This window comes from Ascaphus truei, chromosome 5 (genome assembly GCF_040206685.1).
Source record: "Ascaphus truei isolate aAscTru1 chromosome 5, aAscTru1.hap1, whole genome shotgun sequence".
NCBI lineage: Eukaryota > Metazoa > Chordata > Amphibia > Anura > Ascaphidae > Ascaphus > Ascaphus truei.
The window spans coordinates 280,936,909-280,960,612 of record NC_134487.1 but is presented as its reverse complement, the minus strand read 5'-3'; the positions used below and the strand labels follow the sequence as shown (position 1 = coordinate 280,960,612).

Below are 23,704 nucleotides of genomic sequence, written 5' to 3'. Positions count from 1 at the left end.
ACAGAAATAGAAAAAATACCAATCAACACAAAGCAAGGTAATTCGCGAGACCCAAAATCTTTTGATGCCGAAACTCACATGGTCTCAAATCAAACAGGCATTGGTGGGTAATGACGGGATCTTCTATTTGGATGCTGGATATCTCTGACCGGATAGGTAAACTTCGCCTCTCTCAAAATGCAAGATAGTTACAGATATAGTCAAATATGTTTTATAGTAGCAGGAAAAAGTAGAACATAAAACACTGACATCTGCAAAGGTATAAACCAGCATGAGGGACGAAAGGGCCCCCGCCCCGAACGCCAGCGCATCCCTAGAGGAGATGTCAGCTGTGCGGTAGCAGATACGAAGCCGTCTCTCACTCAGCCTCGGTCCTGTGCCCGTGTCCACCAGGTGAGGCGTCCGGCGTCTGATTCCTCTCAACCTCGTCACAAATCTAAGTGAATCATGGCTCTATATGTTTCGCTTACGCCTTGTCAGGAGCCATGTGACACGGTGGATGCGGGCACGGGACCGATGCATGTTTGATTTGAGACCACGTGAGTTTGGGCATCAAAATATTTTGAGTCTCGTGAATTACCTGATTTATTTGCAATATTGTACTATGTACTTTCCATCTCTTTTTTACATTCAATGATTATGCGCTCCCCACTGTAAAGAAGACTTAATAAGAACGTAGTTACATCTAGTTTCTGGTATAAAAATAAATAAATCAATAAAAATCTGTATATCTGCCATGGTTCTGGAAAGCTCCTACTAACTTATTTATAACGCTTACAATTGTACGCTATTGTGGAGTTATTAGTCGGGGGATACAGTATGCGGAGTGTGTGGCTGCAAGGTAAAGGCACAGTTAAAAAATTCCAGTCAATATCCACAAGTGAGTAACCAAATACTAACATCTTTCTGTTGTGGTTCCTGAATGTTTCTGTTCTGGTGAATATATTCATTGGCCGTGTGTTGTTCTTTTCCTAGCTTGATATAATTGGAATTATGTGCTGGGTCTATTAAATGTGAAGCCATGCAGCTTATTAGCACTCACTGCTGTATTACAACGTACTGTACAGTAATTTTAAATGACTTTATGGTGTATACGATTATAAGATCTCACATATCATTAAGCACACTTACGGGTACATAATATGAATGCATAAAAAGAAGTTCTCTTAAGTGTGCTGGAATGGCTTTGTTTATTTTTGTTTAGAAGCAGTGATAGCAGCCGTATATTTTTCTTTTCCTGTATATCTAAGTACATGTACAGTAAATAGCTGCATTTGAAAGAGAATATGTTACATTCTTTATTTAACGTTGTACTTTTAGTCAAAATGCTGAACTTTCTGCTCCACATCCTAGTAACTGCGCTTTAATCTGTGTTTTAGTCAAGAGATATAGGCAAAACATAGTTTTATTTATTTATAAAATGTTTTACCAGGAAGCAATACATTGAGAGTTACCTCTCGTTTTCAGGTATGTCCTGGGCATAGTTAAGATGACAAATAATACATGGTTACAACTACAGTTACATAAATGAACAGGATATACATTATATACAATACATTGCATGCACAGTTAGAGAAGATGTATATTATAGGCTAATGCAACAGTTACAGACCAGATTAAAATGTGAGACAGCTTTAGTTTTGAAAGAACTTAAACTGGTGCTGGATGTGAGAGTCTCTGTTAGGTTGTTCCAGTTTTGGGGTGCACGGTTATTTTGCAGAATAATATTGTTGCTCAGAATGTCATTTTACGATTAACTTTTAAAATATTTAAATGGTTTTATAATCTTCATAATTAGGATGCATCACATTCTCTGCTCCTCTTTAAGCCGGCCTGAGGGTAAATATGGAAACCTTTTTTATATATATATATATATATATATATAATTCAGTTATCTTTGTTTGTTCAGTGAAATATTATTTCCAAGCTATCTGGTCAGCGAACACTTACTTTTGTGTATGTATTTTTAACATGCCTTGTAAAAGATATGCCCTGGGGATACCGTAGCTACAAATGGCTTTGATGTAAACTGTTCATGTTGAGAGGGATCAGTGTGTCTACATCTCTAAGTTCACATAGCTTTCCGTGAGACATTTTTAGAGATTGAATATTAAAGGTGGAGATTATTATGGCTGAATAACCCTAAAATAACATATTAGGAGAATTCTGAAAGTACATTCGATGAAAATACTTTCTAGCTAGAAATGAAGAAACATCAGGCTCCAGTAGTTTGTTAGAAATATATATATTTTTTTTATTTAAGCTGCAGTACTGACCTACTTTGGGTTGGAATTCAGCTGATGAATTGTTCCTTAAGCAGTTATGTTAATTTAAACTATATTTACAGTTATATCAGATGTGATTGCAAACATCCCTATTAGCCTCAGACTAAGCCCAGTTCAACCATCATATATCATGCAACATACAGTACAGTAATGTTGACCCCATCTGACAATTAAAGTGATAAACTGCTTGAATGTCATTTCTGCAGCATATTAGGATACCAACATTGCTGAGTGGGACCTGCTGGTAAAGGTGTTTATTTGGGACGAAAAATTGGTAACGTAATACATTATAAATACATTGGTTTAATGCTAATGTCAAAGGTTTACGTAACACAATGTCATACACATGACATGACATCAAGAAGGCACCCAGGGCTCACACAATTAAAATCGTGAAACTTGGGACACCCATCTCATGAACTCATGTTTCAATTTGGAAATGGAATAAAAAGAAAAATGACAAATATTTCAGAATTGCAACTGTACATATAAATAACTTTGGATGCTTTGGGAGGAGGTGTTTTTTCTGACGGATTTAGGGGCCAATGCTAGTAGCCTTCATAAAATGTATCGCTGGGCCTGTTACGCCGCCAGTTTTGTCAGTGTCGTTATCACGGTGTTCAGAAAGACTCTGAAGACCTGCGATGGCTAAATGAGCAGAACTGGCGAGGAGCAGCGATGTGTAATTCTCCTTTCTCAAAATGTCTCGCCCGTGGATCTGCAGCGATATGGGCAGGCCAGCATAGAGAGCTGCACAGAGAGAGCCGCTTCTCCCTGCGCATATCTCGCCAGCGATCGCAGGGTTTTAATAACAATGTTAATACTTTTGTATGTGAGCAGGGGGTCTCCGGAGCAGAACCGCGTTGATTTCAGGTCCGGGGACCCCCTGCTTCCCGAGATACAGACCCCATAATGGGGTGCCGGTATCTCCTATTTATGTAAATGTCCCCCGTCACGAGACCGTGGGAATATACAGCATAGGAGATACTGTACCAGCACCCCATAACGAGGCTGGTATCATGGGAAGCAGGGGGTCCCCTGACCTCAAATCAATGTGGTTCTGCTCCGAAGACCCCCTGCTCATCTAAACGCAATAACATTTATATTAAAAAACATTAATTTCGGGCGAGATATGCGCAGAGGGAGGCGACTCTCTCTGAGCAGCTCTCTCTGCAGCTGAAAGAAATCGCCGGATTTGGCCTTTTCAGAGAGGCGATCATCACGTCGCCGGCTACTCGCCCGTTTTGGGAATTTTGCTATCACAGGTAATCGAGGCGTTCTGAATATCGTGATAGCTACACTCAAAAAACAGGCGATTTAAATGTCCCGGCGATTTTTTATGAACGCTTAGAGCATAGGCCCCAATATATATAAAATTGTAAATTAGATGCATTTGATAATATCGGGGGGTCGCAAAGCAAATGTAATCAATAGATTTAATAATTGTAGAACTATAGGGCTCATATATATATGGCTCTTGTTAGGTGTGGGAAGAAATGCATCAAACATCATTAGAGCCCTTATAGAACGTATATACCAACCTTTATCTGGAATAGGAAAGGCATGGGTATGGGTTGGTTGATTTTGTTCTTGACATATATTCTCTAAATATCTTCTTCTTTTTTGACACAGATGGGTGGTGCTGCTGTAATTGCAATTGGAATATGGACCTTAATGGATAAAAATGATTACCTAAGTCTCCTTGCTACCAGTACCTTTGCCGTGTCTGCGTACATTCTGCTTTTTGCTGGAGGTTTGGTCATGATTACAGGTTTTCTTGGGTGTTGTGCAATGATTCGAGAACAAAGAAGCTGTCTTTCAGTGGTAAGTAGCAAAGAAGTACTGTGAATAATACGGTGCAGAAACCAATGGAACAAAAGGCAAGATGTGATTTACTACACTATACTGAAATAGACTTTTGTAAATCATTATTGTATGTTCTGTATAGGGCTGTATGTGGCAATCAACACATATCTATTTCCATTCAGGTGGTTAATTAGTCCATCTACACAGGCTATTCAACAAGTCATAAATCAGTTGTGGATTACAAAAAATATAGACCAAAACTACTATGGCCATGAGGAATGGGTTACGTAGTGAGGAGGTCGTTTTAATGGTGAACTAGAGATCATTCAATTAAGATTATTTTTACTTCAATATTGCTGATTCTGTCCTTTTTTTCTTTAATACTGGTTCCATGTGCAGAGTAAATTACAAACCAAATGAAATTGCACAGCATTCAGAGAGACAATTATTATTTTCCATATTTTTTCTCCCCAGAAAATAATTACATTTCAGTGATCTCAGGATGCCTCGTATGTTTCAGACAGTGTCTGGCTCTATTTAGGATTGTGATCTAATTTTAACTGTGTGCAGATGTGTTGTAGATTGTGATACCTTTGAGGGATTATCGGGAGTTCTTCATAGAATAAATGAAAGGCCTAAATTTACAAGATTACAGATGGGCAAATATACAATACATTATGAATAAATGGGACAAAACTATTTATTCAAATGATGTCCCAGCTAAGTTTTTTTGGAGCAAGCACAAGCAGTTTCCAATATTGGCATACACTTAGCTTCAGTTGCTCAACATCGGAGGACAAAACATTCAACGGTGCTTTGGTAAGAACACCTATAATACCCACGGCACTTAAATCCTTTCTCTAACTTTTAAATGTAACACAATTCTCATGTGTTTTTTCAGTCCCGTCTGCTAGACGTTCAGTGCTGGAACCCTTTTAACCCTTTTGTTTCTGGTGGCAACTAGGACTCCTAATCCAACAGTGAATTACTGGGGAAAACTAAACGAAACGAAATTTGATTTCACTGGGTGTTAGTGGTAGCTTTACTTTATTTTTATGTGCATAGAAGTTAAATGAAATCCAGAGCATGAGTTACATTAAGGTTGACTGTATTCACCACATGCACTTGCTCAATATTTATATTTTAAGTACAGTATTTAGTGATGCTTTGTTAGTGGTGCTTTAAAAGATCTCATTATAGACTTTTTATACCAAAATCCAAGCTATATAATGCCTTACCGGTTAATCCTTAAAAGGGTTCTGAATTATTGACATGGCTCTTAATGTTTGATGATAAGCCAAGTTGTGGGTGCTATATTTGCAAATGCAGACATGAAAGGAGTACATTGTGATTAGAAATATGTCACGGTGCCCTCATCCAATTTGTGGAACTGTGAATGCTCATTTGCATGTCATTACCCAGAATCCCTGGCCACAGTGGAAGCATTGCATGCTAAGCAATAATGGGGAAAGGCAGGGTTGTGGACCTGTCTGAGACATGTAAATGTGCTCACATGTGGTATTTTTATTCGCTGAACGCTTTTGCACATTTTTCGTGAGAGCACATATTTGCGAAGTTGAACTTCATTGTAGTTAGTTGGATATAAGTTGCAAACTCACCAATTTCCTGAAAGCTGCACATGCATTCACAAAAGATTTGTGGGCTTATTCTATATCCACTGAAGTGGCTGATCGGGCAGTTTTCAGACAAAAATTCCATATGGACTTCAATGGGGAGCTTCAACGGATATAGACTATGCCCCTTAATCTTGGTGGTCATTTCTAATCACTTGAGAGATGGAGTTGCTCTTCATACTTTTGTTTTGTAAACCTTGACAGGCACCCCAATATCCGTGTTGTAAATGTCCAATGTTTGGCATTCTGCAATTGTGCACATCCACATGTGCATCACAATGGTATAAAAACACCCTTCACTAAGTTTGTTTTTAATGGTATGATCTTCATTAATTCAGTAATGGTCTAATATTTTAGAAATCATATTTACTTTAAGTAAAGACAGAGCGGAGGATCTTCTCTATTCCAAAAAAATATCAAAGAACACAATGCTAAAAATACAGTTTGATGTTTCATTTCAACATTTACTTGTTTTATTGTAATAATTACACTGTGCAGTCGCATTACCTATTATAGTGATAAATGGCAGTACATAGGTTCTGAAATACTGCATAAACTGGTGCTGTCAGCAGTCTTTATTTATTATAGGGTGTAACATAGTCTATTGAGCTCATTTATCTGACACATAAAATCTTGTAATATTGTAGGGTTTTAGTTGCTCTATTGGCCCAGGAGAAAATAAGTCTATTATTAAACCAAGATAAATATTTGTGATTGATTTGATGCACATAAGCTATTAAGACCCGATGTCTCTTTGAGCTTGTGTGTGTGTCCTGGTGGTTCCTGTGATACTAGATTATGTAGGGACTCTGAGTAAAGAATATAGTAGAATACTAAACTATGATCTACTTTCATAGTATTTGGGAAAACAAGAAAAACAATAATGCAAGCTATAAATGCACCTGGTAACGCAATGCGTTGAGGTAATGCTACCACAATATTTACAGCAAGAAATAACTCTTTAATCAAGCAATATTTTCTGCATTATTCTAGGGAAGGTCTTACCAATGATCTATAAAGTGGCATCACTATTTGTCTCTTTCTGCTGCTAGTACTAAACTATAAATAACCAAGTGTAATACATTGAAATACAAATGAGGATTCTATTACCTAAGAAATATTGTGAAATAGCATCAGTGTGATTTCATGTAACAGAATTTACTGAAATCTAGCAAAACAGTACTTTGATTTAGAAAATATGTCTGTACACGGTAAAATGATGTACATGCACAAATATATTTCCATGCTGAGATTTGAGTTGATCTCCTGTTGAATAAATGTATTCCGGTAACTTGACCTAACCAGGTAATAAATACATTCTGTCCTGAATTAGTCTTCCATTTAAAACATAGAAAATCTCACATGAAAAGGTGTCACATCTGGAATGCATAAAGTATTGTATTCAGCTTTTAAACCTTGTGGAATGTTGGGTGAAAAATAACCGCAATTTATTTGGATCACAGCATTTACAACCTACCATTACCTAATCTTGTTATAGGATAATCCCCTTAAACCTTTCTGAACAGAGACTGAACATAGCAAAACATGGGGCACATATCAATGGCGCACAGGGGGGGGGGGGGGGCAAATTAAATTACAGGATAAAAGAGCAGAACACTAAAGAGTCCACGTGGACCTCTCACATAAGTTCCCCCAATCCTGTTCTATTCAGACAGGAGGGTGGTTGAACACATGCAGAAAAAGGACAAACAGAAGGAAAATCATTAAACCGCTCCAGAAAATCACGATGTACATCCTGGTGTGAAGAGCACTGAATAATGTAACAGATTCATCATCCCTACATGGAACAATACTGTGCGCACAAATCAGTACAGTAGGTTGTGGAATGTTGCTCTTCACAGTTGAAAAAGTGTTCTGTGTTCAACTTCTTTTCATGAAGTCCTCCCTATCCAGTTGGACACAAAGCAGCTGAGTTAAGTACTACTGTTTAATACATTATTTTAATAGCACTTCAAGCAATGTTCTGTCATAAGCTTTTTAGGATTTAATACAGCCCTAAGGGACCAATTTGTGTGAGTTTAGGACAGGTTGGAAGGCACAGACAATTCATGACTAGGCAGGGTGGGAATGCAAATATTACAATTTTGCATTGATAATACAATGTGCAGCACAAGGACTAAACTTTGAATAGATACAGTAGGTTGATTTTATAACGTCCATCTATTTTATAAAAATTATGTGGTGCTTCCTTTGTAGTGTTCATACACAAGCAACTACCACTGGGGCCGCTGACCGCTTTCCTGGGGCCCCCCATGTCAGTGGCCTTGCGAGCCCCCATCTCTTTTCTTCCCGTCTTTCACACACCACCTTGCTCTCTCACTCCCTCTATTTCTCTGACCCCTTCTCTCACTCCCCATTTTATCCTTTCCATCCGCTCCATTTACTGTCCCTCTGTCTCTCTCCCCCCATATCATTCTCCCCCTCTTACTCTTCCCCCCTTTCTTTCTCTCTCTCTCTCTCACTCTACCAACTCTCTCTCTCTCACTCCACCAACTCTCTCCCCCTATTCACTCTCCCCCCTCACTCTTCCTCCCTCTCACTCTTTTTCCCTCTCACTCACTCCTTCGCTCCCCCTTCCCTCTCTTACTCACTCAATTCTCCCTTCCCTCTCACTATTCCCCTCCTCTCATCCCTCCTATTTCACTCTCCCCTGCCACTCCCTCCTTCCCCCCTCTCACCCTGCCACTCTCCTCTCATCCTCTTCTCCCCCCTTCCACTTCCCCCCTCCTCCATCATTCAATGCCCCCTCCCACTCCATGCCCCTATCTCACTCAATCCCCCAATTCCTCTCTTTCCTCCTTTCTTACTCACCTCAAATGCCCCTTCTATCATTCAATCTCACTTAATTCCCCCCGTCCTCATACTCAATTCGCCCCCTCCCATCCCCACACTCACGGCCCCCTGGTTCCGCATTGGTGTTGATCTGGGACCCTGCGGACGGATGTGGAAGGGAGATTTGTAAGACATTTTGTTTTCCACGAGTTGAGATTAAATCTTTACCAGTAAGTATTTTGAATTTGGATTCCAAAAGCCGAAAAATGTGTGGTTCAGCAACAGAGGACCCTCCCCTCTCGGTTCCCATGCTGTAATAAATAAAAAACAGGGTAAAAACAAAATGGCCAAGACGCATCTGCTGCTTTAACAGACCAACATGTAGTGTTACAGCTGGAGCTGTAGACTATCTCTGTTTATTATATATACAAAGTTTTACCCTATGTTAGCTGCACTGTTTCGGGTTTTAAATGTTCATGGTATATGGTCACTAACAATTGTTGTGGACATTTTACGCTATACCAGTAGTTAGGTGGTAATAGCTTCAAAAGTTGTCGGACCCCTTCCCCAATATAAACTTTGTTTAGAAAATCTCATGTACTTCAAATTGTGTTTTAATTAGGAATAAGTTATTATTTCATGTTATCCTCACACCATGTTCACTAAGCACTCGCCTGCCTTAAGACATTTTCCAGAGCTGCAAGACACCTCACAGCTCATTGACTTTGAATGGGTTCTATGGGGCGTCAAGCGCCAGAAGATGTCTTATGGCAGAAGACTGCTCAGTGAATATGGCACCATAATGTTTACAAATCGAAATTGTGACATTAAAAATGTGAATAAGTCAAAGGCAGGGGCGGATTAAAGTCTTTGTAGGCCCTGGGCACTCTCATAATCATAGGCCCCCAAGATAGATCTATAGATAAATATTTGCATTGTATAAAACGTATAGGTCCCATAATGTAAACATAGAGCTATATAATATATGACTATGATACTTTGATACTATGACTATGTTATTTGGTCTATAATACTGTTAGCAGTATTTCCTTATATGTAACTGGCCACTTCTAATGATTGATTTGTTGGCGCCTAAAACTTTTTCGTGGGACCTTCGTTGGCCTTGGGTGCTGTACCCATTGTGCCCAATGGATATTTCAGGCCTGGTCAAAGGTATATTTAATAGTCACTTTTGATCATTGTCAATGCACTTCTTACATTGGAAAATAGTTTCAATATGCATATTGGTTGGCACTGACCAACCATGTATTTGAGGTTTGAATGGTATTTTACAAGATCATATTTATATAAATATATGTTTTATAAGGCTATAACAGAGGAGTTACAGAGATATAACAAGTGCTGACTGCATGTTTTTATGCATCAGATTCTTCTATACTTGATATGTAACACTTCATAAAATATTTAGCACTCAATTTTTTGCAGATTTTGTCTCTCAATGACATGCTCTAAACTATTGTTCTATTTTTCTTTTCAGTATTTGACCATTTTGATCTCAGTTTATCTCACTGAGCTAGCAGCTGGTGTTCTTGCATATATCTACTATGACATGGTAAGTTTTTTTACTAGAATTATTTATTTCGCTGTGTGTGGCTTTGCCAAATCTGTTGTGATTCTGCAAACCGCTTCATCCCGCAACTGTCTGAAAAGCCGGCTAGACTCCCTCTTTTTATGCCCCACCGTCCCATGTGAATCCAACACCACATGAAAACCAGGAGAAAACGTTTGGTTATCACACAAGTGGACCATGTGGGTTAACAGGTTTAGATATACAGCCCCATCTGTTCTGTTTTTAAAACTAAAGTTTTTAAGACTAGTTTTATTAATGGTCTACCAATTACAAAGGCCATGGGATTATATGCATCTAAGTAGAAAACCAAATGTAATTCTTATTGCTTTCAATAGTACTTGTTTTTTATTTTTATGTAATGCATATAGTACAATTACTTGCTTAGGTCCTGGAAATGCACCACTTTGGTAGGTAGATTCCCTAATTTGCTACAAAAATCTCAAAACACTTTTAGAACGCAGCACCTGAATGTCACCGGACGTCTGGGATCACTGGTCGCGGTGAACCCGATCTCCTCTTAGAAATTGAGCAAATAAAGTATTATGTTCCCTGAATGTCATAATGGTCCCTAGGGTGCCTGCCCTCGTGACATTCAACGGACAGCACAAGGGTGCTGTAATGGTTAAAGCAAACATGGTTGCAATTCTAAAGTGAGATCACACCAGAAACTAGGATTGAGTTTAGTATACAGTTGCGTTACATGAACATATAAATAACATTCATTTGCTTCAGTTTTTGGGTTATTATATTAGAGGAGGACCTTGTTATAATACCGTGCAAATTCAATTTAACAGACTTGCAAATGTTAATCTTTGTAATAATGTAAAAACATTACACAAATTCAAAGTGTCAGATATATTCATTGTATTTTTGTTGGTTATAATATATAGATAAGTGACGAACTTAAACAGAATCTCAATCAGACAATGACAGACAATTATGCAGAGTCTGGAAAGAAAGATATCACATTGGCTATTGATCATCTGCAGCAAGACGTAAGAAAATATGTTTTTGCTTTATATAGCGTGAACAATGTAAATATAATGTAAAATAGTATGTATTTAATGTAAAATGTATTGTATGTAAAGTAAAATGTTTGCATTATCAAGCAGTCAGTATTTCAGATAATTGTATGTATGTCTTTATTTATATAGCGCCATTAATGAACATAGCGCTTCACAGCCCTAATATAAGTAACAATCATATAAATAATATAGATAACACATAAAGGGGAGAAGTGCTTCAGACATAAAAGTAACATTTAGGAAAAGGAGTCGCTACTCCGAAGAGCTTACAATCTAATTTGTTGGTAGGAAGAACATACAGTAGGAGGGTGCTCTGGTAAGTGCGTCTGCAAGGGGCCAAGGTTACTGTATAAGATGTTAATTATCAGCCGTGGAGCTACTCATATGCTTCCTTAAGCAAGTGTGTTTTCAGGTGGGTCTTAAAGGTGGATAGAGAGGGTGCTAGTCGAATGTTGAGGGGAAGGGCATTCCAGAGGTGTGGGGCAGTCCGTGAGAAGGGTTTAAGGTGGGAGAGGGCTTTAGATACAAAAAGTGGTAGAGAGAAGACATCCTTGAGCAGAAAGCAATCGTCAGGATGGTGTATAGCGAGAAATTAGGGCTGAGATGTAAGGAGGAGCAGAAGAGTGTAAAGCTTTAAAATTGAGGAAGAGAATTGAGTGCGAGATGCGGGATTTGATAGGAAGCCAGGAGAGGGATTTCAGCAGGGGAGACGCTGAGACAGATTTCGGAAAGAGTAGAGTGATTCTGGCAGCAGCATTTAGGATAGATTGGAGGGGAGACAGGTGAGAGTCAGGAAGGCCAGACAGCAGGAGGTTACAGTAGTTGAGACGGGAGAGAATGAGCTTCTGTGTCAGAGTTTTAGCAGTCAAGCAACAGAGGAAAGGGCGTATCTCGGTAATATTGCGGAGGAAAAAACGTCAGTTTTTTGCTACCTTTTGATTGTGAGAAGAGAATGTGAGAGAGGAGTCAAGTGTGACCCCTAGGCAGTGTGCTTGGGCTACTGGGTGAATGATGGTACTTCCAAAAGTAATGTGGAAGGAGGAAATAGCGCTAGGTTTGGGAGGAAGTATGAGGAGCTCTGTTTTTGTCATGTTAAGTTTAAGTCGGCGGAGGGCCATCCAGGATGATATCGCAGAGACATTCAGAAACTTTAGTCTGTACAACAGGTGTAAGGTCAGGGGTAGAAAAGTAAATTTGTGTGATATTTGAACCCAAGAGATGTGATTAAGTCACCCAGAGAGAGTGTGTAAAAAGAAAAGAGAAGGATTCCCAGGACAGAGCCCTGGGGTACACCCACATAGAGATTGATAGAGGAGGAGAAAGTGTTTGCAAAAGAGTACGATGGGAGAGGTAAGAGGATATCCAGGATAGAGCATTGTTACAATGCCAAGAGTATGGAGAATGTGAAGGAGAAGAGGGTGGTCCACAGTATCAAATAATATACAATACAATATAATAATCAAATATGAAATAATTTACAATTTATTTCATTATTGTGTAATAACTATGGAATTAGACATATGACATAAACGTCCACACCAAACTCATGGTGTAGTAATATTTAATAGCAAATATATACAACAAAAGTATGTGTGTTAAGGAACTCACACATGGATTTAAGAAGTAGGCGCATGTAATACTCTTTCCAAGAGTACAGGATGTCCGTGGGGGAGCCGGACGTGATGTCACCAGAGCTGGAACCAGGAAGTAGATGCAGTGACTGTGGGTTTGGAGGCATGTGGTACCTGTCAGAGGACCCCATTCGTAATTGTGAACACACTCAGGCGAGAACCGTACACATGGGCCTTACTTGTGCCAGCTTTTTAATTACACTTGTGTGTGCATAACACATACTTTGTTGCATACATTTGCCATTAAATATTACTACAACATGCAGATGGGGTGTGTACGTGCTTATGTCTTGTAGACTCTTCAATGTTACCACGATCGATTTCAAGAAGGAAGCCGCCTTAAGAGAGCTGCACCTTACAGCCCTCATAATTGTACACAGAAGGACCTATATGGTTGTATGCACTCTAAATCCAATTCAACTTTACTCCATGAGGGCAGATGTAATATACATATACGTTCGTCTTAGAAATATATGAACACACATTTAAAAAGCTTAATTAAAAAAAGAACTCTATGAAAGGACAGGATTGTGATGACATTGATAGAAGGCTTACTCTTTTCCAGAAGACAAAAGTAAGTCTGATATTTTTGGAATATCCGTTATTTTTTGTCTATCCTTATAATAAACACTCACTAAATGATAGGTCCACATACAATAAAATCCGGCCTCAATAAGCTTTTAAATTAATTGATCTAGTTGAATCTACGGGATTTCTTTTTTTTTTTTGTATGATACTGAGATCAGAGGTTGCATATGCTATGCTATTAACCCCACTTTCAGTCTACTTTATACTGTACTAGCTGATATACCCGGCGTTGCCCGGAGGGAGGGGGGGTGTGAAAGGCAGGGGGGGGGGCGTGAAAGGCAGGGGGGGGGCGTGAAAGGCAGGGGGGGCGTGAAAGGCAGGGGGGGGCGTGAAAGGCAGGGGGGGCGTGAAAGGCAGGGGGGGGCGTGAAAGGCAGGGGGGGGCGTGAAAGGCGGGGGGGGGGCGTGAAAGGCGGGGGGCGTGAAAGGCAGGGGAGGGGCGTGAAAGGCAGGGGGGGTGTGAAAGGCAGGGGAGGGCATGAAAGGCAGGGGGTTGGGGGCGTAAAAGGCAGGGGGGTGGGAGCGTGAAAGGCAGGGGGGGTGAAAGGCAGGGGGGGCATGAAAGGCATGGGGTGGGGCGTGAAAGGCAGGGGGGGCGTGAAAGGCACACACACACACAGTGTCACACACACACAGTGTCACCCACACACAGTGATACACACACACACACAGTGACACACACACACACACAGTGTCACACACACACACATACACACAGTGACACACACACACACACACACACACAGTGTCACACACACATACACACACACACAGTGTCACACACACACACACACGTCACCTAGAGCGACACACACGCGACACCTACCTCTATTTCCGGGCGCCGCCATCTTCTCACTCGGCGCCGCGAGGGAGGAAGGGGGTCCTTCCGGGCGCCGCCATCTTTGCAGCCTGCCTGCCCACTGCCTGTTCCCCCGCCGGGGATGGAGATGAGCGCCAGGAGGGAGAGGTGAGCGGAGGGAGGGAGAGGTGAGCGGAGGGAGAGGTGAGCGGAGGGAGGGGAGAGGTGAGCGGAGGGAGGGGAGAGGTGAGCGGAGGGAGGGGAGAGGTGAGCGGAGGGAGGGGGAGGTGAGCAGAGGGAGGGGAGAGGTGAGCAGAGGGAGAGGAGAGGTGAGCGGAGGGAGGGAGGGAGGAGAGAGGTGAGCGGAGGGAGGGAGGGAGAGGTGAGCGGAGGGAGGGAGGAGAGAGGTGAGCGGAGGGAGGGAGAGGTGAGCAGAGGGAGAGGTGAGCGGAGGGAGGGAGGGGTGAGCGGAGGGAGGGAGGGGAGAGCGGAGGGAGGGGAGAGGTGAGCGGAGGGAAGGGGGGAGAGGTGAGCGGAGGGAGGGAGAGGTGAGCGGAGGGAGGGGAGAGATGAGCGGAGGGAGGGGAGAGATGAGCGCCGGGAGGGGAGAGATGAGCGCCGGGAGGGGAGAGGTGTGTGTGTGTGTGTGTGTGTGTGACACTGTGTGTGTGTGTGTGTGTGTGTGTGACACTGTGTGTGTGTGTGTGTGTGTGTGACACTGTGTGTGTGACACTGTGTGTGTGTGTGACACTGTGTGTGTGTGTGTGTGACACTGTGTGTGTGTGTGTGTGTGTGTGACACTGTGTGTGTGTGTGTGACACTGTGTGTGTGTGGGGCGTGGCGCCGAGGGGGAAGAGAGTGGCAGTTGGGTGACGTCAGACCCACCAATCTGATTGGCCAGAGGATGAGGACCAATCAGATTCACCGCAGCAAGTACCAACCTTTCGATTTTATATATTAAGATGAGCACACAATCTATTGGACATAATTACTGTTGTGTTGTGTGATTGACCAGTGGATTTTTTAGTTTACTGATTAAAAATAATACTTTATTGGATTACCACAGCACGTAGTCATGTTACAAGGCTTTTTGTCTTTCCTTTATGCTCTAGTTTAAATGCTGTGGCAGTAATAGTTATGAAGACTGGAAATACAGTTTGTACATCAACTCAGCAAAATCCGGTGATAGACTGGTGCCAGATAGCTGCTGTAAGACGGTCACTTTTAACTGCGGGAAAAGGGATCATCCATCTAACATATTCAAAGTGGAGGTAAGACAAACCATTATATTTCCTACATATTTATAAATCCAATAGTATAGAGTTCTATTAAATATATTAATCTTGGAGAACGTTCATTGTCCCAATGTGAATGTTCACCCTAGATATTAATGTACCTACATAATAACAAATCTTCACATTTTCTGCTGGAATACACCGATTTTTGATGTTTTCCGATCATGTTAAAGTTACATTTGAGTCATCAAGAATTTTCTTTGGAAGTTACTGATGGTGATGAACCTTTAGCAGATAATGTTGGAGTCATTTCCCCTTATTTAAAACGGATTTGTTTGTGATGGCAACATTGAAGAATAGAGATACTGCATGACCTGGTAAGACGCCACTGGCTCTCAAGCCCGTACCCCAACTCCAACCCTACCCCCACACCCAACCCCACACCAACCATATAAAACACTCTCAGCGAGATTCACTAAGTGCTGGTGCAAGGTATCACACCCCAATCTGGTCTTAAGTGTATTTGACTTGAATGGCAGGTAACACGGGATAAGGGGGCAATACACCACATTGGTACTTAGTGAATCTTTCCCACTGGCTGGAAACTTGGAGCAAACAGGCCTATGTTTTTTTTTTTTTAACTAAAATCTAAAAATGACACCATATGGGCTTGCTGGGCTCTACGACCTAAAGCATGCAGTCCTTCAGCCACACCGATATCCTGTAAAGGGCTTGTTTGACTATTAGCCATGAGACATTCCCTTTAAATGCCTGCTATCCAGCACTGGCTCACAATGTAACAGCATTGTATACTTGCTCAATAACTTCCCATATCTAGTAAAGCCATACCACCTCCAACCAAGCCTTTAAATATGTTACTAGATTGTAAGCTCCTGGGGCAGGGACCTCCTACTTATTGTCTGTTTGTCTTAACATATATGTACTCTCTTGTTGGTGCCATAAAAATCAAAAAGTAATAATACATACAATTACCCATATACCGTACATAATACAGTCAACAATCAAAGTAGAGGGATGGTTAAGTAAACCCCTTAAACTCAGCTCCTTGTTCCTTAAGCCTCCCCTCCCCCCCTCACAGCTAAGCACCACACTGGCCATGTAACATAATCCTTTGTTTGCTACCCCTCAAGGCCTGGGTGGCACCTGGTCATGAGGACATTACCAGAGGGGCTGGCAATGTCCCTCCTGTATCTCAGACATAATACTGTAAACATAAAGATCATTGCAGATCTAGAATGTCTCAGCGCTCTCAGAGAACACCTAAGTCTCCACTTTTAGAACCACAATTTCAAGATGACGCACAGGTCTTTTAGTTTAAATATCCACATATATAAATGCTAGCCCCTTCACTGCCAGAGAACTTTGAGAGGAGGATTACTTTGTTTTAAAGGAGGATTTAAAGGGTATCTAAAAGTTCTTACCAATGGAAATGGTTTATTCTTTTGTTCCATCCTGTTTCACCTTACAACTAGAACAGTACAATCAAGATCTAAGAAGTGTGCTTCAGATTTACTATAGAAGTACATGAGTACATCTGAAAAAAAGCCTTGTGAAATTTTGAAAGAAGAAGACTACAGTACATCTGTAGAAGAGACTTGAGAGGTCTTGAAGCTCTTGTATAGGTATATCTACCATAGAATCCTACATATGTTTGATACAACTGGAATGTATTCCGCTGTTCAGTACAAATACTACATCCCAAGCAAAGAAAATAAAGAAGTAGACCTCTAAATTGGTTGAGTACAGCCTTCTATCAATTGTGCTTTGTTTTGCTTATAGGGAGGATGTATTACAAAACTGGAAGAGTTCCTCCGGGAGCATCTTTTGCTCATTGGAGCAGTGTCTGTAGGAATTGCTTGTTTCCAGGTACGATAAAAAAACAATTATATCTAGAAAATGGATATTCATATAAGAGGAAACAAAACTCACTCGCTCACAAATGTAATTTACCTGAATTGCCTATTACTAAAACTTTAACGTAGATAGGTAATTATGCCATTTCAATGCTAAGTAAACATGTTCCTACAAACACAGAAGGCACAGAAGAAACCCAAAACGAAGTAAAGAATAAAGGGATGTGACAGTGACCAGTAAGGATACTCTAGCTAGGTGTTCGACATGACGGGGCAAAGGGATTAGCTCAGTGGTAATTTCGGATGACCCCGATTCGCGTCCCAGTGTCGGCTCTCCTTGGGACCTTGGGCAAGTCTCTCAATCTCCCTGTACCTTAGGCACCAAAGTTAGATTGTAAGTTCTATGGGGCAGGGACTGATTGTGTTCTGATTACAGCACTGCATACACTGTTGATATAAGAAAAAATATATATTAATATTACAGCGTGCAAATACATTAGCAAATGTAGTAAAATAAATAAACTTTGAAAAAAATAAATCTACCCCAAAAAATGGGGAGCTAATAAGATACTTCCAAATGCTATCAATCTAGGAGTAAAAAAAGGTTATTTCAAACCCCCTTTTTCATAGGCAACAAAAATGATCACAGATGATTTTATTAAACTTCTTCGTTTTGTTTGCAATCAGTGAGCAGTTTTATTTGGTCAGGACCTCCCTAACATGTCCCTATGTTTACTAGAATGTTGGAGCAGAGTGTCTAGTTAAGAGGGAATTGAAGAGAGAAAAGCCTATTAAAAGTCTATCATTGGGCTTGTGCGCAATGTGAGGATACTTTACTGAGAAGTATAAGAAGAAGTTATGTGAAAGATGTGTGTAGCCAGGACTGGTTCTTGCCTACCAGTCTGCCCTACCTGGCAGTAAGTCCTGGTAAGGGCAGGTCTGCAAGTATCTACCAAGGGTTTTCCCCACTCCCAGCAGTGCCCTTGAGTGACAGTGGGGGAGGTGAAACCAGGCCTGGGTACACCCAATGCTAGGTCAGACCTGGTGCCCTCCTCCTGGCTGTATTTAAGGGTATTGCCGCCCAAATTTAGTCAGTGCCTCTCCCCACTTGAGAGAGACAGGTCACACACAGGTTGCCTGAAGACAGGCTTTCCCTGTTCTTTTTCCCATCGGGGGAGAGTGAGTGTGCACCTCTCCCCTGATCCTGATAGAGGATCAGGGAAGAGCAAGGACTGCTTCGGGGGGGCCTTGACATGTAGTGCAGGTCCAGGGGACCATCCTACAGCTGGATACAACACCAGATTCTGCATAGAGCAGAGGCCTGCTGTGACTGCATTGTGCTGGACAGAATAAATAGTTCCTGTTATTATACCTCCTGCCTGGTGTGTGATCTTACTGGGGGGGAGAGGTAACATTTCTATCGTAGGAGATCACCTCCATACATCTGGAGCCTGTGGCAGATGGAGGCGCTGCACTGCTAGAGATTTATGTCGGGTATGTACCCTAGCAACTTGTATTGTGTCCCCACAAACATCGCCGACCGACTCAGCCCTCCTGCTTACCAATTGGTAGCACGCACCACACACGCTGTAATGGCAGAATCTCCCATCGGGTGGGGGAAACACCGTTATATGTAGATAGTCTGCTTTGGGTTTAGCCTCCTCAGAACAGTATCAATCTGTGTGGACAGGATTTCCCTACCTCACTATGCAACAGGGAATCCACCTTGTTACCCGGGACCTCTGTACTATGGGCTGTACACAAATTAAAACATAATTTTCCTGGCTTTTGACAACCATAAAACATAATAATGCTTGAACCAAACACAGCACAAATGTAAAAATAAAAAGCCACACCAAATTGATGCACTCTCGCTTGTGCTGGCGCTTCAATTACAAAATGATATATTGTGCACGGCGGAGATAGGATATTGGTTATTTTTATAGGCACTGCACGTGGTAAGATCCTTATCTTATCTTTCACTCGGCTGATTAATTGGAATGTCTATGCGTCTAAATACAATAGGCAATCACTGTTCCTCTGCTGCGAAAAGTGAAAACCCTGAGCATTGTGTGTATATTATGCCATCCATTATCACAGCACCCGGTTTAAAAACAGTACGCCAAGTCTGAGGCTTCCTTCAGGTCTGAGGATCAGTTTGCACATCCCAAGTTATGCTCTAGGGCAGCGGTGCTCCACTCCAGACCTCAAGTGCACCCCCCCCACCCCCACTCCTCCTAGGTCAGGTTTTCAGGATATCCCGCTTCAGCACAGGTGGCTCAATCAGTCCCAGCTTCAGCACAGTTGGCTCAATCAGAACCAGCTTCAGAACGGGTGGCTCAATCAGTCTTAGCTTCAGCACAGATGGCTCAATCAGAGGCTTAGTCTTAGACTTCGGGGGTTTTGTCTCTTTTTGATACCCACCTAAGTTTTTTTTATGTCTGTTTATACCCACGTACCAGCTTCCCGTTGCACAGACGGCAACCAACCTCACACTGAGACCCAAAAGGTTGAAATAGCTGTCTGTGAGCAGGGTTACTGGCCATGCACTTCTTTTACCCAGGCTGTGCTGAAAAGCTGTGTAATACGGTAGACATAAGCTTATAGGGCCCCATGTTAAAATGAATGAGAAGTACAGTAAAGAGTGACACTGTGCTCATTTGCATGGCATTACCCAGAATCCCTGGCTGCAGTGGCAGCACTGTTTGCTAAGTGATAATGGGGAAAGAGAAGGTTGGAGACCTGCCTGATACATGCAAATGCACCACAAGTGGTGTTTTAATTCACTGTACACTAAATATTTACAATATTTTTCCAGTATCACGCTCACAAAGCTCCTTGGACATGACTCCTTGGACAATTCTTTCTGGAACGTATTTCAACATAATATCTGCATTTCTCTTATCAAATCTTAGTTTGTATCTTTCGATAATGTGTAATGTGTAATGAGAGTATTTTTACCTCCTCACATCATTTGAAAACTACTTAGTAGATATTGATTACAACAGGTAATGGAAGGAAAAATTAAATGACAATAGCGCCACCCACTGGACAAATTAGATTCCTACATAAGATATGCCTTTGTCTAGGAAGATTTTTTTTTTGTGTGTGAAATCAAATATTTATGCTTTAGTGTAAGGGAGGGCAACTACAATCCTCAAGGGCTATCAACAGGTCTGGTTTTCAGGATATCCCTGCATCAGCACAGGTGGCTCAATCGACAATTGAGCCACCTGTGCTGAAGCAAGGATATCCTGTAAACCTGACCTCTTGGTGGCTCTAGAGCAGCGGAGTGCAAACTTTTACTGCTGCGCCCCCCCCCCCCCTGTCTGGCCTGCTCTGGAGCTCGCGCCTCCCCCTCCTGCCTTGCAGCTGCGTCAAATGACGCTGCAGGATCATGTGACGTCAGGTCACGTGACCCGTGGCGTCATTTGACGCCTGTGATGTCACGTCACATCACCCCGCGGCGTCATTTAACTTAGCGTTGCCATGGAGACGAGTCACAGCGTCTGAATCATGGTACGTTTTATTGTTGCAGAGGCTCATGCGATCCCCCGGCATTTAATTTAAATGTCTTGGGGAAGAGCGAGGGACCTCTGCAACCGCCCGCAAACCCCCCCCCCCCCCCCCCCCCCAGTAAAATCTCCCACCCCTGCTTTAGTGTGTGGTAGCCAATAGCCATGTCAGTCCCGTTGCAATTGTGCATCAATAAGCGAGTACTTCAAAAGTGGGTGAGTCTTTTTTATTTGAACGAGCAGAATATATTTTAAAGACAACGATTGGGGCCAGTGCAATGAAGTCTGATAGCCCAAATAAAAAATGACTGCCTATTCTTGAAGTATTCACTTGTTTTTATACTTCAGTTTAAAATTGCTGTGCATACCATATTCAGCTTTGCTTCCAGTTCAATGATATGACATGCAGTGGCGTAGCTAGACATGTGCGGTCCCCCGGGCAAAACAATTCCAGGGCCTCCTCATGTCTCTCTCTCTCTCTCTTTTCTCCCCCTCATATCTCTCTCTCTCTCTTCTCCCACTCATCTCTCTCTCTCTCTCTTTGCTCTCTCTCTTTACTCTGCTCTCTCTTTGCTCTGGTCTCTCTCTCTTTGCTCTGCTCTCTCTCTCTCTCTGCACTGCTCTCTCTCTTTGCACTGCTCTCTATCTCTCTCTCTTTGCTCTGCTCTCTCTCTCTTTGCCCTGCTCTCTCTCTTTGCCCCGCTCTCTCTCTCTCTCTCTTTGCCCTGCTCTCTCTCTGCCCTGCTCTCTCTCTGCCCTGCTCTCTCTCTGCCTTGCTCTCTCTCTTTGCTCTCTGTCTCTTGCTCTCTCTTTTCTCTTTCTCTCTTTTCTCTCTGCTCTCTTTGCTCTCTCTCTCTCTCTCTCTGCTCTCTCTGCTCTCTCTCTCTCTCTCTCTCTCTCTCTCTCTCTCTCTCTCTCTCTCTCTTTGCACTGCTCTCTCTCTCTCTCTTTGTACTGCTCTCTATCTCTCTCTCTCTTTGCTCTGCTCTCTCTCTCTTTGCACTGCTCTCTCTCTCTCTCTCTCTCTTTGCCCTGCTCTCTCTCTCTCTTTGCCCTGCTCTCTCTCTGCCCTGCTCTCTCTCTGTCCTGCTCTCTCTCTCTCTCTCTTTGCTCTCTGTCTCTTGCTCTCTCTTTTCTCTTTCTCTCTTTTCTCTCTGCTCTCTTTGCTCTCTCTCTCTCTCTCTGCTCTCTCTGCTCTCTCTCTCTGCTCTCTCTCTCATGTCATTCTTTACCTCTTATGTATTTCTCTCTTGTACGTCATTTTCTCTTTGTGTCTCTTCCTTCCTGTATCCTTTCCTTTTCATGTCTGTTTTTACCCCTGTGATTTAACCCTTCCCCTCCCTCTCACCTTTCCCAGCCTGTCTCTCAGGCTGCAGCTCCAGCCCCACACTGCACTACTTGAGGTCCCGCCCCCTACCCTAGGCCCCGCCCACATATGGAGGCTCTGCAGAGGAAGGGATTTCCCCTCTGTCCTCCCTACTGCATCTCAGGGTCCGCCCCCTGACCCAGGCCCCGCCCACATGCACAGGAAGGGATTTCCCTCTGTGCTTCCTACAGCATCTCAGGGCCCCGCCCCCTGACCCAGGCCCCGCCCACCTGCAGAGGAAGGGATTTCCCGCTGTGCTTCCTTCCTGCATTTCAGGCCCGCAATGTGCCACCGACAGGGGTTGGAGAACGAGGGCCCCAAGAGTGGCCCACAGGCTTTGCCCGGGCTATAGCTACGCCCGTGATGTCATGGCTGTATCTTTTAAATGATACTTAATTTGCATTGCATGTTCAAATAATACATACTTAATAGAGGGACAAAGCTCAAAGGCCCAGATCCACAAATCTTCCTTAACTGACTTTACTTGAATATAACCTAACTTAGCATCACGTTAAGCTGTGTCATATTTTCTCCCGTAAGGAGCAGTGCATTAACTATAACGACTGTTAGTGATAACGCAAAACGCAGGCACTTAAAGCAGCAAAACGTGTAACATTGTGCAATTTTTATTTCTTCCACCCTCCCCCCCCCCCCCACGCCAATGCTGGGTTGAACTATGGGGTCTTCGGAGCTGGGGTGCCGGTTTCTCTGTGGAGTTTAAATGTCCAAGTCACGCGGGCCAATAGGAGACACACAAGGGATGACGTCACAGCTTCCTATTGGACTGCATGACACAGGATAGTTTATACGCCGCCATTATGTTAGGCACACAGTTTCTCTAACTGTAGGGATACCGGCCACCCCCCCCCCGCTACCCTTCCCATGGAGGTAAGTATCTCTGAAAGCAGGGGGTCCACAGAGCTATAATGAACACAGTTCAGCTCGAGATTCCCCTGTTTCAATACTGTAATTAAAAATAAATGTTAAATCACACAGTGCTACTGTACTTGTTCTGCTGCTACATTTGTTACAGAAATTCATGCCCAAACTTGCAGTTTCTCCCATCCAGGCCGTGAAAATGGTTCTCTCTATGGGCCTCATGCAGTAAGCGTTGATAAGGGAATTATCACCATTTTATAGCCAAAATTGGGTTTGAGATTCAGTAAGCGCCGATAAGTGCTTGATTTCGCCAGGTTTCGGAGCCGATTATTTTGTTATGGCTAGTCGGCTGCCGATAAGCCTGTTTTCGCCACTGATCGCCACTTTTTTAAATCGGCTGGATTCAACAAAAAAAATCAGCTTATCGGGGCTGATCGGCACTACGAAATTGAGATGTTATGGCCGATTTCTCCCGCCAACTAAAGTTGGCAGTTTGGACGGGAGAACGATCGCTAAGGCTGCCGGAACGGCACTTAGAAAAAAAAATCTTCTGTACATCAATGGAGTCAATGGAGCGGGGACGTATAACAGTATAGTACTGTTTACGTTTCATTGCTCACAATACAAACGTCATTTGCATTACAGTGTGGGGGGCATTCCCTGCATTGTGTCACGGCTGACGTG

At 42.6% G+C, this 23,704-nt stretch overlaps 1 protein-coding gene across 1 annotated transcript in view; it reads left to right on the top strand.

Moving 5' to 3' along the window:
* The window catches only part of TSPAN11 (tetraspanin 11), a 48,060-nt gene that overhangs the window by 5,564 nt on the left and 18,792 nt on the right, over positions 1–23,704 (top strand). The window contains exons 2-6 of the mRNA XM_075599038.1: positions 3,918–4,109; positions 10,017–10,091; positions 11,000–11,104; positions 15,264–15,422; positions 17,187–17,273. Of these exons, the coding sequence (XP_075455153.1) occupies positions 3,918–4,109; positions 10,017–10,091; positions 11,000–11,104; positions 15,264–15,422; positions 17,187–17,273 (618 nt within the window). The remainder of the gene's footprint in view (positions 1–3,917; positions 4,110–10,016; positions 10,092–10,999; positions 11,105–15,263; positions 15,423–17,186; positions 17,274–23,704) is intronic.